This window comes from Syngnathus floridae, chromosome 5 (genome assembly GCF_059516105.1).
Source record: "Syngnathus floridae isolate MCC-2025c chromosome 5, RoL_Sflo_1.0, whole genome shotgun sequence".
Classification (NCBI taxonomy): domain Eukaryota; kingdom Metazoa; phylum Chordata; class Actinopteri; order Syngnathiformes; family Syngnathidae; genus Syngnathus; species Syngnathus floridae.
In genome coordinates, this window is record NC_142417.1 from 16,780,492 (window position 1) to 16,795,773 (window position 15,282).

A 15,282-nucleotide genomic window follows, 5' to 3' on the forward strand; every position below is an offset into this window, starting at 1 on the left:
TACATTGATTCCTATGGGAAACGTTGCTTCAACTTACAAACGTTTATACTTACAAACCCGATCGCAGGACCAATTAAGTTTGTAAGTAGAGGTACTGTATGAGGCGATGAATTTGATCATCTATTTGCTTATAACTAATTTTGTAATTTTGACACAGCTAAATCTGACAGTCATTCCTCCTCTGCTGTAGGTAGCTCTGTATTGTAGCAATTTGACATCAGAAAGAAAGGTTTTTGTTCATAATTTTTTGTCATTGCGTTGAATGAAATTTTATAGATCAAAAGTGTTAAAGGTATTGTACTCTATTGGCGAGTGCTCAAACTCATACTGGCATCAGTCTGAGGGGGCAAAAGTGATATATGAATATAGTATGTATTCAAGTTAGGAAATACATTTTTTTAAGTGGATGCAGTCCTTAAAATTACTGTATTGGCCTGAATATACGACGGTGTTTCTTGCATTGAAATAAGACTGAAAAAGTGGGGGTCGTCTTACATTCGGGGTCTAGACATTATACCCATTCACAACGCTAGATGGCGCCAGATACCTTTAAAGCAAATGCTGAACTTAACTCCCCAGGCCAAAGCGAACCCCAGTCACGAAGAAGAAAGCCAGCGGAGCCAGATGAGAGTGAGGACAGTGACACTGAGCACAGCGAGGCAGAGGATTTTTGTGAGGAGTAATGTTCTGACATGACAGATCTCAGCTACTCTCAAGTTTAAACCAGTTTGCATTATTTTATTGCAATGTTTTTCCTTATTCAGATTTGTTTCAAGACTACAGTTACATTTAGACTTCATTTGATGGTTGATGCAGTTATTGCAATTTTGTTGTTTTATCACAGTAGATTGGTTTATTTACATTTCAAAAATAGAAGCCATTCATTTACAAATGTGATTGCACTTTAGTTTACATATTAAAATGTTCAGATACTAAATAGACAGTTTTTGCATTATTTGAATGAGGCAAAATAACAGCTTTTCCTCTCGAATAAATTGTTATAATAATTTGTTTCAGATGTACTGTAATTATTTTCTGTATAAAAATTAAATTTGGGTTAGGGTTTTTGAACACAAAAAGTCTTTTTTCAAATTTGAGTCTTTAAAAAGAGGGGCTCGTTTTATAATCAGGGTTGTCTTATATTTGGGCCAATACGGTAAATCTTTAAACTTTAAAGGTTATAACAATACTTTGGGCAACAACTACCAGTCCATATCACTTGTTCTTAGTCAGGTATCCCAAACATGTATAGCCGAGTGGGATATATAATATTATGTATTATATATCATAAAATTGCAGTTCTTACTGATCTAATTTTGAAAAATCAGGCTTACTCAAATGCCTTGAATTACCCGGGAAAATGCAACTGTAGTTTCAAAGTCACTTGAGATCTGCGACTGATGACAATTTCACGAAATGTGGTGACCTACTAAAGTTCATTAATTATCCTATTTGATTCTTATTCAGCAAATGCAATAATAATTAATTACGATCCTTTGACTTGTGCTGGCACATTGTACAATGTATTCTTTTAGAAAAATAATTTTAGTTCCCCATTAATTTAATGAAGTATATATTTTCTTGATTTTCATTTCAATTTAATGCTGTATTAATATTGCTGTTTTCTGCCTTTTCTATCCATGTAGAGCCCTGAAGGGTGTGATGAGAGTGGGAGTCCTGGCAAAAGGGTTACTTCTTCGGGGTGACAAGAATGTCAACTTAGTCCTGCTCTGCTCAGAGAAGCCCACCAAAAGTCTCCTTACACGAATTGTGGAACTCCTCCCGAAACAGCTAACAGTACTGTCTTTCCATTTCTCATTTGATTTATTTGTGAACTGAAAACTTAAATTACCGTATTTTACAGACTATAAGTCGCTCTGGAGTACAAGTCGTACCAGCCATAAAATACATAATAAAGAAGAAAGACATATAAGTCACACTGGAGTATAAGTCGCATTTTGGAGGGAAATTTATTTGATAGAATCCAACACCAAGAGCAGACATGTCCACTTGAAAGGCAATTTAAAATAAAAATAGAATAGCGGCAACAACAGGCTGAATAATTGTACGGTATGCTAACGTTACATGACACAAACAACAAACTGAGAACGTTCCTGATGTAACATATTAAGAGTTATTCAGATAACTATAGCATAAATAACATGCTAACAAGTTTACCAAACCATCCGTGTCACTCCAAATCACTGAATCCAATGACATCTTTATCCTCTGTGTCACTTTTAGACAACTCCGCTAATTCATGAGGTAGAAGATGCTGTGCTTCCTCTTCTATGTGGTTTACGTCAGACTCCTCGTCAGTTGCAGTTCCAATTGTTCCACAGGCCTAGAGTGCCCTCTTGCGGTTTAGTGTGAAAATAACATGTGAAATGATATTGTAATGTGTTACGCTCCTGGGTATAAGTCGCACCCCCGGGCCAAACTATGAAAGTACGGTAGTGCTTGCAGCTCAATATTGTCAACCAAAAGAAATAAAAAAAATGTCGTCCAAATTTCCAAACTACTTTTTTTTGTGCGACATTTACAGTGGGGGAAATAAGTAGTTGACCCCTTGCTGATTTTGCAGGTTTGCCCACTTACAAAGAATGCAACCATCTGCTATACATTCTAACAGTGAGAGACAGAATCCCAAAGAAAATTCCAGAAATTCACATCATATGAATTTATAAAAATTGATAACCGTCTGATGAGAAAAAACAAGTATTTGAACCCCTGGACAAACAGCAAGTATTCTGGCTCCTACAAGCCAGTTAGTCTTTCTTTAAGACACAGCCCCAATCCCAACCAATTATCTACATCAAATACACCTGCCTCACCTCGTTACCTGTATAAAAGACACCTGTCAACACCCAAACAACCAGCATCCAACATCACCACAATGGGCAAGACCAAAGAGCTTTCTACGGACATCAGGGACAAGATTGTTGATCTGCACAAGGCTGGGATGGGCTACAAGAGAATCGGAAAGCAACTTGGAGAGAAAAAATCAACTGTCGGTGCAGTTATCAGGAAATGGAAGAAGCACCACACCACCGCCAATCTCCCTCAGTCTGGGCCTCCACACAAGATCTCACCTCGTGGGGTCTCCCTGATCATGCGAATGGTGAGGAATCATCCCAAAACCACAAGGGGGGATCTGATGAATCAACTGAAGGCAGCTGGGACCACAGTTACAAAAGAAATGGTTGGTAACACACTACGCCGTCATGGATTGAAATCCTGCCGCACACGCAAGGTCCCCCTGCTCAAGAAGAAACATGTACAGGCCCGCATGAAGTTCGCCATTCAGCACCTGGACGACTCAGAAGAGGCCTGGAATAAGGTGATGTGGTCAGATGAGACCAAAATAAAACTTTTTGGCCTCAACTCAACTCGTCGTGTTTGGAGGGCAAAGAACACCGAGTACAACCCAAAGAACACCACCCCCACCGTCAAGCATGGTGCTGGCAACATCATGCTTTGGGGGTGCTTTTCAGCCAAGGGGGACGGGACAACTCCATCGTATTGAGGGGAGGATGGACGGGGCCATATATCGTAGAATTCTGGACCAACATCTCCTTCCCTCAGTGAGAGAGCTGAAGATGGGTCGAGGATGGGTGTTTCAGCACAACAACGATCCTAAGCACACCGCCAAAGCAACAAATGAGTGGCTGAAGAAGAAGCACATCAAGGTTCTGGAGTGGCCTAGCCAATCTCCAGACCTGAATCCAATTGAAAATCTTTGGAGGGAGCTTAAAATTAGAGTTGCCAGGCAACAACCTCGGAACCTGAATGATTGGGAGGCTGTCTGCAGGGAGGAGTGGGCCAACATCCCTGCCAAAATATGCACAAAGCTTGTCACCAAGTATAAAAACCGTTTGACATCCGTGCTGGTCAATAATGGCTTTTCTACAAAATATTAACATGCTGTTTGTCCAGGGATTCAAATACTTGTTTTTCCTCATCAGACGGTTATCAATTTTTATAAATTCATATGATGTGATTTTCTGGAATTTTCTTTGGGATTCCGTCTTTCACTGTTAGAATGTACATGTGATTAAAATTACAGATCGTTGCATTCTTTGCAAGTGGGCAAACCTGCAAAATCAGCAAGGGGTCAAATACTTATTTCCCCCACTGTATATAAACGTGTATTTACGTACTTTATTAAACTTTTTTTGACCATATAATACTATGTATTGATATAAAGACTAACGATTCAAGAAAACGATATATCGTTTTATTCCACAGATCTAGTATATAACTATATTGTAGCGTTAACAAAGTACAAGGATAGACGTGGGTTTGGTAAACGGCTCTTTATTCCACAAAACAAACGTCCAAGCGTGTGGCGGCGTGGACTTCCAGAGACGATAGCTCCATGGCAGAGGACCGGGCGTGCGTAATGGCCATGTCCGAGCCCCATGCACCGTTCGCGGACAGCCACTCGACCGAGCGCCGGCCCCCGACTCAGTAGAGTAGGACCGGGTGTGCGTAAAAGCCATAATAGTTTTTCAAACCTTCTATGTCACTCCAAATCCTTAATTCCTTTAAACTCTTTGTCCTCCGTGTCACTTAGAAATGATCACCGCTAATGATGCCGGTCGTCCTTACGTGGGTCGCGCCGCGTGGTGCCACTGACGTCACTTGAAATAGTAATCCGTTGGTACATCACGGTTCTCCAAACTTTCTTTCTGCTGCTCGATTACTGTTTTCAGCTGCATATTTTACAACTTGAAGTTTGTAACTTGCAAAATATGACTTTCTTTTTGGTGCCATTTTTCTTAAGCTCACCCAGTTGATGAGTCACGGCAAACAGACAGTGGACTTGGATATGGTGCTCTAAAGTGTTAATTGCTTTATTTGATGTTTTCTCTATTTTTTATGTTTTGAATATAAAGTTAAAGTTAAAGTCCCAATGATCATCGTCACACACACATCTGGGTGTGGTGAAATTTGTCCTCTGCATTTAACCCATCCCCATGTGATTTTGATCCATCCCCTGGGGGAGAGGGGAGCAGTGAGCAGCAGCGGTGCCGCGCTCGGGAATCATTTGGTGATCTAACCCCCCAATTCCAACCCTTAATGCTGAGTGCCAAGCAGGGAGGCAATGGGTCCCATTTTTATAGTCTTTGGTATGACCCGGCCGGGGTTTGAACCCACAACCTTCCAGTCTCAGGGCGGACACTCTACTACTAGGCCACTGAGCTGGTTATGTTCAAGATAAAGATATAAAAGCATGTGAAGTGATCAACTATACTAAAAACATGGGAAGTGGTCAACTATACTTGTAAGTAAATGATGTCTTAATGATCAAGTAAAATTTTGTGAAAAAAAAACATGTATGTCGCTCCTGAGTATAAGTCGCCCCCCCACCCAAACTATGGGAAAAAACACGACTTATAGTCCGGAAATTACGGTAACTAACAATAAACAATTTTGCCAAAGGCTTACCACCTTCCACACTCACAGGTAGCCAATTTATATTTTAGTTGTTTTTCACAAGTACGTAGGCAGATGACCATAAAATAAAAGTGTATTAGGAATTTTGAGCCTGAAATTATTTCATTTATTATATTGATTGATAACTCGAAAATGACACATCGATGTGTGGCCAGCATCAATGTAAACAAGTACAGCGCTCAAGATGTAGCTGGATTGTGGGGCAGGCACATTGATTTTGCGTTTAAATAGCTGGATTGCCACACACCTACAATCTATTGTACTATTAAGTCCTGCAGTTAGCTTTAGCCTCTAATCGAAGTGTTAGCTGTTCATTAATGTATAACCATTGACACCACAGCGGCTGTCAATGAGGTAAATTCAGCCTTGTTTATTATAAATATCTATATCATTGCACTATGCACACGGTACAAAAAACTATTTTATGGTAGCGATTGAGTATGAATGATTACTTCGGCTCCATATACTTGTTTTCATTCTTCTCTGTGCTTTTTTTATCTTTCTAGATAGTAGCACCAGAAAAATATGATGTTAAAGGGTCTCTCCAAGAAGCAGCCATCATTCTTACATCCTGTACAGAGCCAAAGATGCAAGTGACCATCACTTTGACTTCACCTGTAATCAGAGAGGAAAATGGCCGGGATGGAGGTTGGAAAAACCATAGCTGTTTATGTTATACCTCTTTATATTGCCTCTGCTATTTCCCGATGGAATCATTTCCAGTGTCTTGATTTGTCACTGAGAGTTTTGTGCTGCTGGCACCCCCAAAAATATTTTGGGCCTTAAAGAAGCATCCTGGCAATATGTTCCCCTCATGTCAGAAACATCTGGCTTCTAAAGTAAAAAAAAAACAAAAGAACTTCTTTCTTTCAGGCTTTGTTTATGTAAAAGTTTGTAAAACCATAAAAGATTAAAATTATTTTATTTAGGTTGGAGCCTTATAAAGAATTTAAAATATCGTGAAAGATCACTTGGAATGTAACGCAAAAGAGGCTGCCAGCAGTATTGCTCTTTTGTCTTTCCGCACTTTTAACTCTTCTCAGAGACTATCCCTTTCAAGCAAAGCATGACCAGTGTTTGCATTGTGATAAGTCTAGTTATATACCCTGGTGAAATTTTGTTTCCTGTGTTCTCAGGGATTCTGGTTGTGTTTTAAGAATTTTATCAGTGTTATTAATATATTTATATATAATATTAATATTCATCAGTAGAACAAACCTTACATTGTTGTTTTTACACTAAACATATTAATTTTGTTGAACAGTGATCCCTCGTTTTTCTACAGGATGCATTCCAGAACCACCCGCAAAAAACGAAAATCAACGAAGTAGAAATGATGTATAATTTAGAAATTTAAACACCATTGTACAGTGGTACTGCTAATTATGAATGCCTAGATTTACGAACTTTTTGAGATACGAACTGGAGCCTTGCGATTTATTTATTTTTTTTGCATCTACCTACGAACCAACTTTTTATTTACAAACCGACGCCGCAGCCAAATCCCTCCCTTGCTACACTGTTCAGTGCATGTATTGTTCCTTTACAGTAAACAAAAGAATAAACACGTGGTATTATCACATGTCCCGACTCCTTCTGCACCGGTTAGTGCTGCTTCCCTCGCGAGTGGCCGGCTGCTGCCGCCTGCATTTGAACCCCGCAATGACGCACATTGATCAGAAGCATGTTCCGCGTGATCAGAGCTCATTGCCGCTGTCCTGACTGCTGGACAGCAGTGCTTTTTTTCCTCCACATGCACGGCAGCCACGCACCCCTCTCTTGTCCTCAGTGATGCACATTGCTCAGAGGCACGCCCTGCACTATCAGGGCTCATTGCCGCTGTCCCAACTACTGGACGGCAGTGCTTTTTTACTACGTGTGAAGCAGCCAGCCACGCACCCAGCGCTTGTCTTCAGTGAAGCACATTGGTTAAATGCACGCTATAAGCGATTATTGCCATTGTCCCGAGGCCTTCTGCACGGCGGTTCACTTTTCCTTTGTGCGCGGCTGTGTCACGTCTCCACTCTCACCCTGCTGGCTGGCTGAGGCCCCCTCCGCACTAGACCTCGGGGCGTGCATCGCCAATACGAAACTGCGCGTGCTAATCGACGTTGATCGCCACCACCTGTCCCGTGTTACCCACTGATTAGGGCGTGGATAAAGACGCCGTTCTTCGCCGGTCAGTCGTCGCCATTTTGTCAGCTTTGGCACACGCACGCCTGCCACCTGATTACCGTTTGCTTGATCCGCTGTGTAACAAGATGCCACAACGACGCACGACGCATTCCCTAAATAAACAGTCCGTATTGCACATGGTTGTCCAGTCCGAAAGGTGATGCGCGAAGTGGCGAGGGATCACTGTATATGTTATGTGTCAACATTTAGATCATGGCAGATCAGAATCCCCCCACACACCAAATGAGACAGAGATGTTATTTCTTTTTTTCCACAGGAAACAAATTGTATTTTTGTGTTCAGGTGAACAGTTCACCATATCTCTTGATCCAAAGTGCTCCCCTGAGTATATTCACAGCTTTTGAATTCAAAATGTGGCTCAATATATGTAAGGTTACCTACAGCAATGCCAAATTCACACAATGTCTTCTGACCACAGCCATGAGCTATTATCTTTGTAATCAGATAAATGACTTGTTTTCTTAGGGGAGTATTATTGAGCCTAAAGTAACAAGGCTTTGGTAGACTTGGTTGGTTGGACCTGAGTACAGCCTTGGACATAAATTGTCTGTTGAGGTCTTATTCAAGCCCACTGATGCCAGGTGTGCATGCAGTGATATCTTAACCTCTTGATTGCTGGCATTGCTTTCTCTCCCTCAGCACTCATCGCAATTTTGTTTTGTTGTTTATCATAGTACAGTCTTCACATATTCAACGAAATGACCCGTTTTATTGCTTTGACCTAAATAAACAGAAATTGTCTATTGGTTTCTCCCATCAGATTTAGTAGAGCCCAAGAACTTCGGAAGGATTTTTGACCAAGGTTTTCCCACACCCCAAAAATGTTGCCACACCTACCATTGCCATGCTGCTTTTTATCAGGTCGCTGTCATGGTTCCTGACCTTTAACTTCACTTTGCAACTCCTTTTAATGGTCGTCAAGCGCCATCATCCTCCCAATGTGTCATTGGAGGTCAACTACTTCTCACCATATCTTAGCTAAAGTGACTTTTCAACAAATCTATTACCTGATAAAATGGTAATGGCTGCATGTAGTGTCAGCCTAAACTAGTGTGGACTAATAGCCTAGATCGTGGTGGTTTCAAAATAAAGCAATCCACAATATTGAATCAAAGACAAAATCTGTGTGTGTAGTGTGTAGCCATCCAGTAAGTCAGAACGTTCATGTTAAAGTTGTTGTTCATAGTATTAAGTTTGAAGAAACTTGTAAAAGGAAAAACAAATGTGGGTTGCTTTGTAAAGAATCATTGGTATGTGTGGCAATGTGTTTGTTCTTTGCCAGCCTTGCTTACCTGGTCAAACACCCATTCCTCATCAACATTTTGACACTTCAAATCCATTTTTAGATGTAACCTCGGGTTTGGTGAAAGACCCAGCGGACGTCTTGGACAGGCAAAAATGCCTTGACGCTCTGGCTGCTCTGCGCCACGCTAAGTGGTTCCAGGTTCGGAACATCATTTTATTTTATTATTGTAGCCTTATGAGATGCATTATTTGTTTAATTTATTTTGTTTTTACACATTTGAATCTTCCATTACTGATGAAAATATCCATTAAGCATTTAAAAACAAATCCCTCTAAAGAATTTGATTTGTGAGCATTTGATGGACTAAATATGAAAACTGGCATCCTAGTTTTGCCATTTCAAGTGTAGTTGCAAAATATTCCATAAGGCTGCACGATACCTTGCACCAAGTTGTGCAAAAGTGTTTGTATCTTTTACTCTACTACATTTGTATCTTTTACTCTACCACGTGTACGAAATGGGGATTGATAGACAAAGGAAAATCTGATTAGTTTCCTGTGTTACCACTTCCTGTGCTAAATCACGGGTAAATTATTGCAGACATCCTGAGCTCCTTCAGTCTCCATTCTCTCTCAAATGAACTCTTGTATTTTGAAATACATGTTTGTGGGTTTCCTTGATCAACCTTGGGTCAGGGTTTAGAAGATGGCAAGGAAGTCCTCATTTCTTGTGCATCTTGCGAACTTTGAACTCTTACTAACTGTGAGGTACAGGGCTACTGGCAATGGCAGCTGATTGCAAACTTTGATGGCTCATTAATGCCTCAAACCATACTCAAGCTTCCATTATGAACAGTAGTCGTTGGACCTCTACGAATGGTTTGACTATCCACAACTCACCTTTGATTTAGCACATAAATGTAACTTTATTATATCACAAGGCTAGAGCAAATGGACTGCAGTCATGCGTGATCATCATTCGGATACTCCGAGACCTCTGTCACCGAGCTCCAACCTGGTCGTCCTTCCCAGGATGGGTGAGTGTGCCTATTGGGATATGACAACTTCTGTGTCAAAATGGTAACAATCGAAAACTCCCCGTTAGTTGCGCATCAATAATTGGGACAAACTGGGTACTGTTTGGTCTGTAACGATACTCAAGTTAAAATGTAATACATATGTGAATATCTGATATTTTTTGGGGGGGTGAAAAAATGCTAATATCAGCCGTGACCCAGCGAGGATAATCCGTACAAAAAATGGATGATAAATAGATGGGTATGTATTCTATACTTCTTTTTTATTATATTTAATTTTATTACCGTGGGGACAAGCTGTATAGAAAATGGATGGATGGATGGATGGATGGATGGATGGATGGATGGGTGGGTGGGTGGGTGGGTGGGTGGGTGGGTGGATGGATGGATGGATGGATGGATGGATGGATGGATGGATGGATGGATGGATGGATGGATGGATGGATGGATGGATGGATGGATGGATGGATGGATTTTGATTATATAGAAACATGTTATGTTGTTGAGCAATGAAAAATCCAATATGATTATTCAAAAGTCTACAAAAATTACAAATAAAGCAAAAGCTAAACTTTTTTTCCTGTGCCATCCATCCATCCATCCATCCATTTTCTGAACCGCTGTGATTGCCTCCCAACAGGCTTACCTGTATGTCAAGCAAGGAATGGGATGAAAGTGATACGGTTTGGCTTCTTGGTCCAGCAACCCCACTCATTTTTGATGGTCATAAACTATATTTAGTTTAAAAGAAAAAAGTGAGTGCGTGCATTGATGCATAATGCATTGATTAGCTTGTTAGCTTTGGTGCCGGTCTTGTGTATGCGCAGCTAAACTTGCTGTGGTGGGGGGGGTGGTATGGTCACTGTGATTGCCTCCCGACAGGCTTACCTGTATGTCAATCAAGAAATGGGATGGATTCTAGCCTATCGAAAAATTGTTTTTATTTTTTTAAACGTCATGTCATGACCAGTAGTAGCTTACTTCTGCGACGCCCCTGACCATGGTTGCCGTAATGCCGAAAGCGATGCGACCTTGTAATTTACTAGTCGTATTAAAACGTACTGAAACATTTTGGCAGAGCGCTGTTTACAACCAGTATGGATCAACAAATCCATCAATTGATCCATATATAAGGCGCTCTGCATTATAAGGAGCACTGTGGTTTTTTGAGTACATTTAAAGTTTTTATGTGCGCCTTATAGTGCAAAAAATACGGTAAATCAAATTAGACTTGCTTTTCCCCAGTGTAAAATTTTGTCTACTTTCTTTTCATCAAATTTAGAGATGCGCTGGTGCGTGAAGCAGAAATGTCCAGTGAGGCGTGGTGCGAATACCAAATTCACAAACATGCGTTTTCACACATTAAACACATTTCCAATCCAAATCTCTAACCATTCTTTCACTTTAGGCCATGGAGCTGCTTGTGGAAAAGGCCATCAGTAGTGCCGCTGCACCGCTTAGCCCAGGCGATGCACTAAGGCGTGTCTTCGAATGCATTTCATCTGGGATTTTACTCTCTGGTAATATAAATTTTTTTTTAATGACATAATTCCTGTTGTTGATTCTCTTATAAATTATTTGATCCCACTAGCAGGCATTTCTAAAGTCCTGCCCTCGTAATTTTTCTTTAATTTGACTTTACCATATTATAAGGCTGGATTTTTCTTGCCGTAACTGGCTGTGGAAACAAATTCTTTCCGCTTCTACCACAATGACACTTTTTTTATTAAGGAGTTGCCGACCAACTCAAATTATATTATTTTATTTTGCACCAAAGGAGGATAGACCTATACAGGCTATTTACTTGAATCTGTTTTGGGTATCTCAGCTACATTTGACATATTTTGGATGGGTAAATGATTCACAAAATTAGCTGGAAAATAAATCAAGTCCAAATAATAAGTCAATTTTATTTAATTATTTTCCGTTTCCAATTTTGCTGACTATCTGCAATACCGCCACGGACCACCGGTTAACAATCCCTGCTTTACACTAACCCGGGGGAGATCATGCATAGCAAAACCAAAGTGAGTCACGGTTACACATGATTCTCTTATTGCGTTGTGGTCCTATACGCAATATTAAGGCTTTATAAAGCCTCCCTCAGACTTGTATGCTACACAAACTTTTCCCATTCCCTTAATTACCATTCCCATACTGTTCTGTGCGTGCATTGTACCTTTACAGTAAATATAAGATCAAACACACAATATTGTCACGTGTCCCGACTCCTCCCGTTGGTTTCTTTCTCTCGCGCACAGTCGGCTTTCCTCACCTCCCACACTTGTCCTCAAGTCAGCAGATTGCTCACAGGCATGCCTCGTGCTATCAGCGTGTGTTTAAACATAGTTCTCTTGTCACTCATAGTAAACCCGCAAAATAGTGAAGTTGCAGTAGGTGAAGCGCGAAGTGGTGAGGGATCACTGTACTTCTGGTAAATTACACAATAAATGAAAGATTTTCAAATTTGAAAAAATTAGTCGAATAAAATAAAAATTACATATGAAACAATATAACATCCTAAAGTATATTAACGCCCACCGTCCTTGGTTGTTTTCTATCAAGGAGTTGATTGTGCAACAGTAATGGTTTCTACAATTTCGGTTATTGTAGCATAAAAAACAATTTTGTCCGTTACTCCTTTGGTTTCGACTAAAGAACCCTGGTAAGGGTTTGCAAATGCCGCTGAAAGTTGCTTTTGCAGAAATTGTATCCTTCAAGTTATCTTCAAAGGAACAAGCAGTTAACTTTGTCTTGTATCTTACTACATTCACACTCAGGGAGATGTATTTGTTTTAACAGGTGGGCCTGGACTGATGGATCCATGTGAAAAGAGTGCTGTCGATACCCTGGAAGCCATTGGAGAGCAGGAAAGAGAGGACATAACCTTAAGTGCCCAGGTTACAAGCTCTTGTTTTTTCTTCTGCATATTTTTGACATTGCAAAATGGCATGCATATAACAATTTGAAATTAGGGCTGAAAGGTTAGACGTATTCAAACCAACATCCCACAAATTCAATACCCAGTAAAGGTAGGATGTTGTGTAAGATTTAATATAAAACAGACTACAGTGATTTGAGAATTCTTTTCAACGCACCACAAAGACAATTCAAGCTTTCTGGAAAACCGGGCTCATTGCCAAAGAGCAACATGACAACAAGGAGGCTGACGAAAGGGAACTTGGCATGTTTAATGGCGAACTTGCCCGACTGTTAAATCGGATACAGAAGACAAGGACTTTGCGTATGAATATCAATGAACAATAATGTGAGTACAGTAGAGGACATGGTTAAACACTAGAAAAAAGTACAACTGAACGTTTTTCTGTTGTTGTTTTTTTGTTTGCCATAAGTCATGGCATGCATGCGCCCTCCAATGCAGTGTGTCCTATATGTGGATTAAGTATAGAAATGTCCCCGCAATTGAGTCTACGCCTTTTACCCTGCAGCACTTAATGGTGCGGAAAATACTGTAATTTTTTTTGATAGGGCTCCACTGTGATACTAATAAAATCTATCTGATTGACATCAGTGATCTGGTAGAGACAAAGAGAGAAACAAACAAACTCAAATGTTAATTCACTCTTAAAAGAATAATTCAACTGACGTACTCAATGGGTGTATGCGTCTTGTGGCTTTGTCTCTACAGGTTGCGCTGAGGCTGTTGGCATTCCGTCATGTTCATAAGGTTTTGGGCATGGACCCTCTGCCGCAGACGAACACTCGTTTCATTGTCAACAGCAGTCGCAAGCGTCGCCATGAGAACAGTGACGGGGGAGACAGCTTTGAGGGTGAAGGCAAAAAGGATAAGAAGGATTATGATATTTTGTAAGCTTCAAAGTCGCAACATGTTAGAGAAAAAGTTGTACTCACCTGTCTAAAATGGGGTTCATCATCTACTGTGTGCACTGGCTTAGCTACAATATAAAGCTTTTTTTCCCTTTTTGGTTTATTTTATGCTATAAATGCACCGGTGTAATTCCAACCCCACTTGTAATAGAGAAAGAAAACTGTCTTGGTGTATTGGTTTTAGTTGTAGATTTCCTAATGTTTGGGTTCCATCTGTACAAGTTAAAGCAATTTTTTTAACCTGAAAAAGTTAAATTATTAAGTTTTGTGATCTTGTCAAATGTTGGTGACATTGGCTTTCTTAACAATGCGCTGTTACTTTCCTTTGCTTGCTTTGATGTGGTGGAGAAAAATGTTTTATTCTATTGTGCATCAGGAGGCAAGGGGGTTATTCATTCATTTGTACGGTTCTGTTCCAAGATGAATTTTATTTTATTTTTTTGGGCTACTGAGACACATTAATCTGGCAAATTCACTCTTCTATAGGGTCTTGAAGTATGGAATTGCTGCTTGTATACTCTTAAATAGATGGAGAGACTTTGATTTGTGGAAAGCATGACTATATTCTGAATGCATATATTGGAATTGGAAATGTATTTTTCCCCAAGGAAGTTAGTCTTGTCACCCTTTTGTCTTGGCTAAGTGCTATATTCAATGCTGGAAGTAAAACAAATCCTGTTTGGAAAGGGAAAGATGGTCATATACCTCTCTCTGTTTGATGTGTTCTGAACGCTTGTGTTCTGACATGCTTCCTGCTGTGCAATTCCAGGAGCACAATAAATTTACAGATTTAAGAGCTATGTGCTTTCTGATGTGCTTTCTGGTGTGCTTTCTAATGTGCGTACGTGTGTGTGTGCGTGCGTGGGTGTGTGTTATGGTGTGTGTGTGATGGTGTGTTGGTACGTTTAGATAGATAGATAGATAGATAGATAGATAGATAGATAGATAGATAGATAGATAGATAGATAGATAGATAGATAGATAGATAGATAGATAGATAGATAGATAGATAGATAGATAGATAGATAGATAGATGTGCAAGAATGATGCAATAAGCACGGCAATCCCTCACTGAGGTGTTGTCACCTTGGCCACCCCACTGAAAAATGCCTGGCGAAATTCCTTGTTCTACCTATTGCTGTGTTTAACATTGGCTCCTTAATATGGTAACACAGTCGTGACACGGTATGCAGTCTTGACTGAAAGAAATGAGTCTGCAGCATTGAATACGGTTGTGACGTGGTATGCAGTCCTGACTGAAAGAAATCTGTCTGCAGCATTGAACTTTCTTGTGACGTCTGAGGTGCCTTTTGTTAAACTTCATAATCCTCAGCGTGAATAGCCCGGATGTGGAAAGAAATGAGTCGTACCTGCGCACATGCTTTACCAAAGAGCAATTCCATTACTGCGTTTGCTCACAAAGCGATGTGCTGTCATTGGCTGCGTACCTCCCACTCTGCCACTCACATGTGACACAAACGTCTCCTATGACCAG

At 40.3% G+C, this 15,282-nt stretch overlaps 1 protein-coding gene across 3 annotated transcripts in view; it reads left to right on the forward strand.

Moving 5' to 3' along the window:
* The window catches only part of zfr (zinc finger RNA binding protein), a 92,598-nt gene extending 78,011 nt beyond the window's left edge, over window positions 1–14,587 (forward strand). For 2 of the 3 annotated variants that reach the window (XM_088376171.1, XM_088376172.1), the window contains exons 14-20: window positions 1,647–1,797; window positions 5,967–6,108; window positions 9,003–9,100; window positions 9,843–9,938; window positions 11,347–11,458; window positions 12,741–12,838; window positions 13,588–14,587. In XM_088376171.1, the coding sequence (XP_088232297.1) occupies window positions 1,647–1,797; window positions 5,967–6,108; window positions 9,003–9,100; window positions 9,843–9,938; window positions 11,347–11,458; window positions 12,741–12,838; window positions 13,588–13,770 (880 nt within the window). In that variant the 3' untranslated portion in view covers window positions 13,771–14,587. Of the gene's footprint in view, window positions 1–1,646; window positions 1,798–5,966; window positions 6,109–9,002; window positions 9,101–9,842; window positions 9,939–11,346; window positions 11,459–12,740; window positions 12,839–13,587 lie in introns of those variants that run through there. The other variant, XR_015858606.1, reaches the window with a different exon arrangement.
* The last annotated feature ends 695 nt before the right edge of the window (window positions 14,588–15,282 follow it).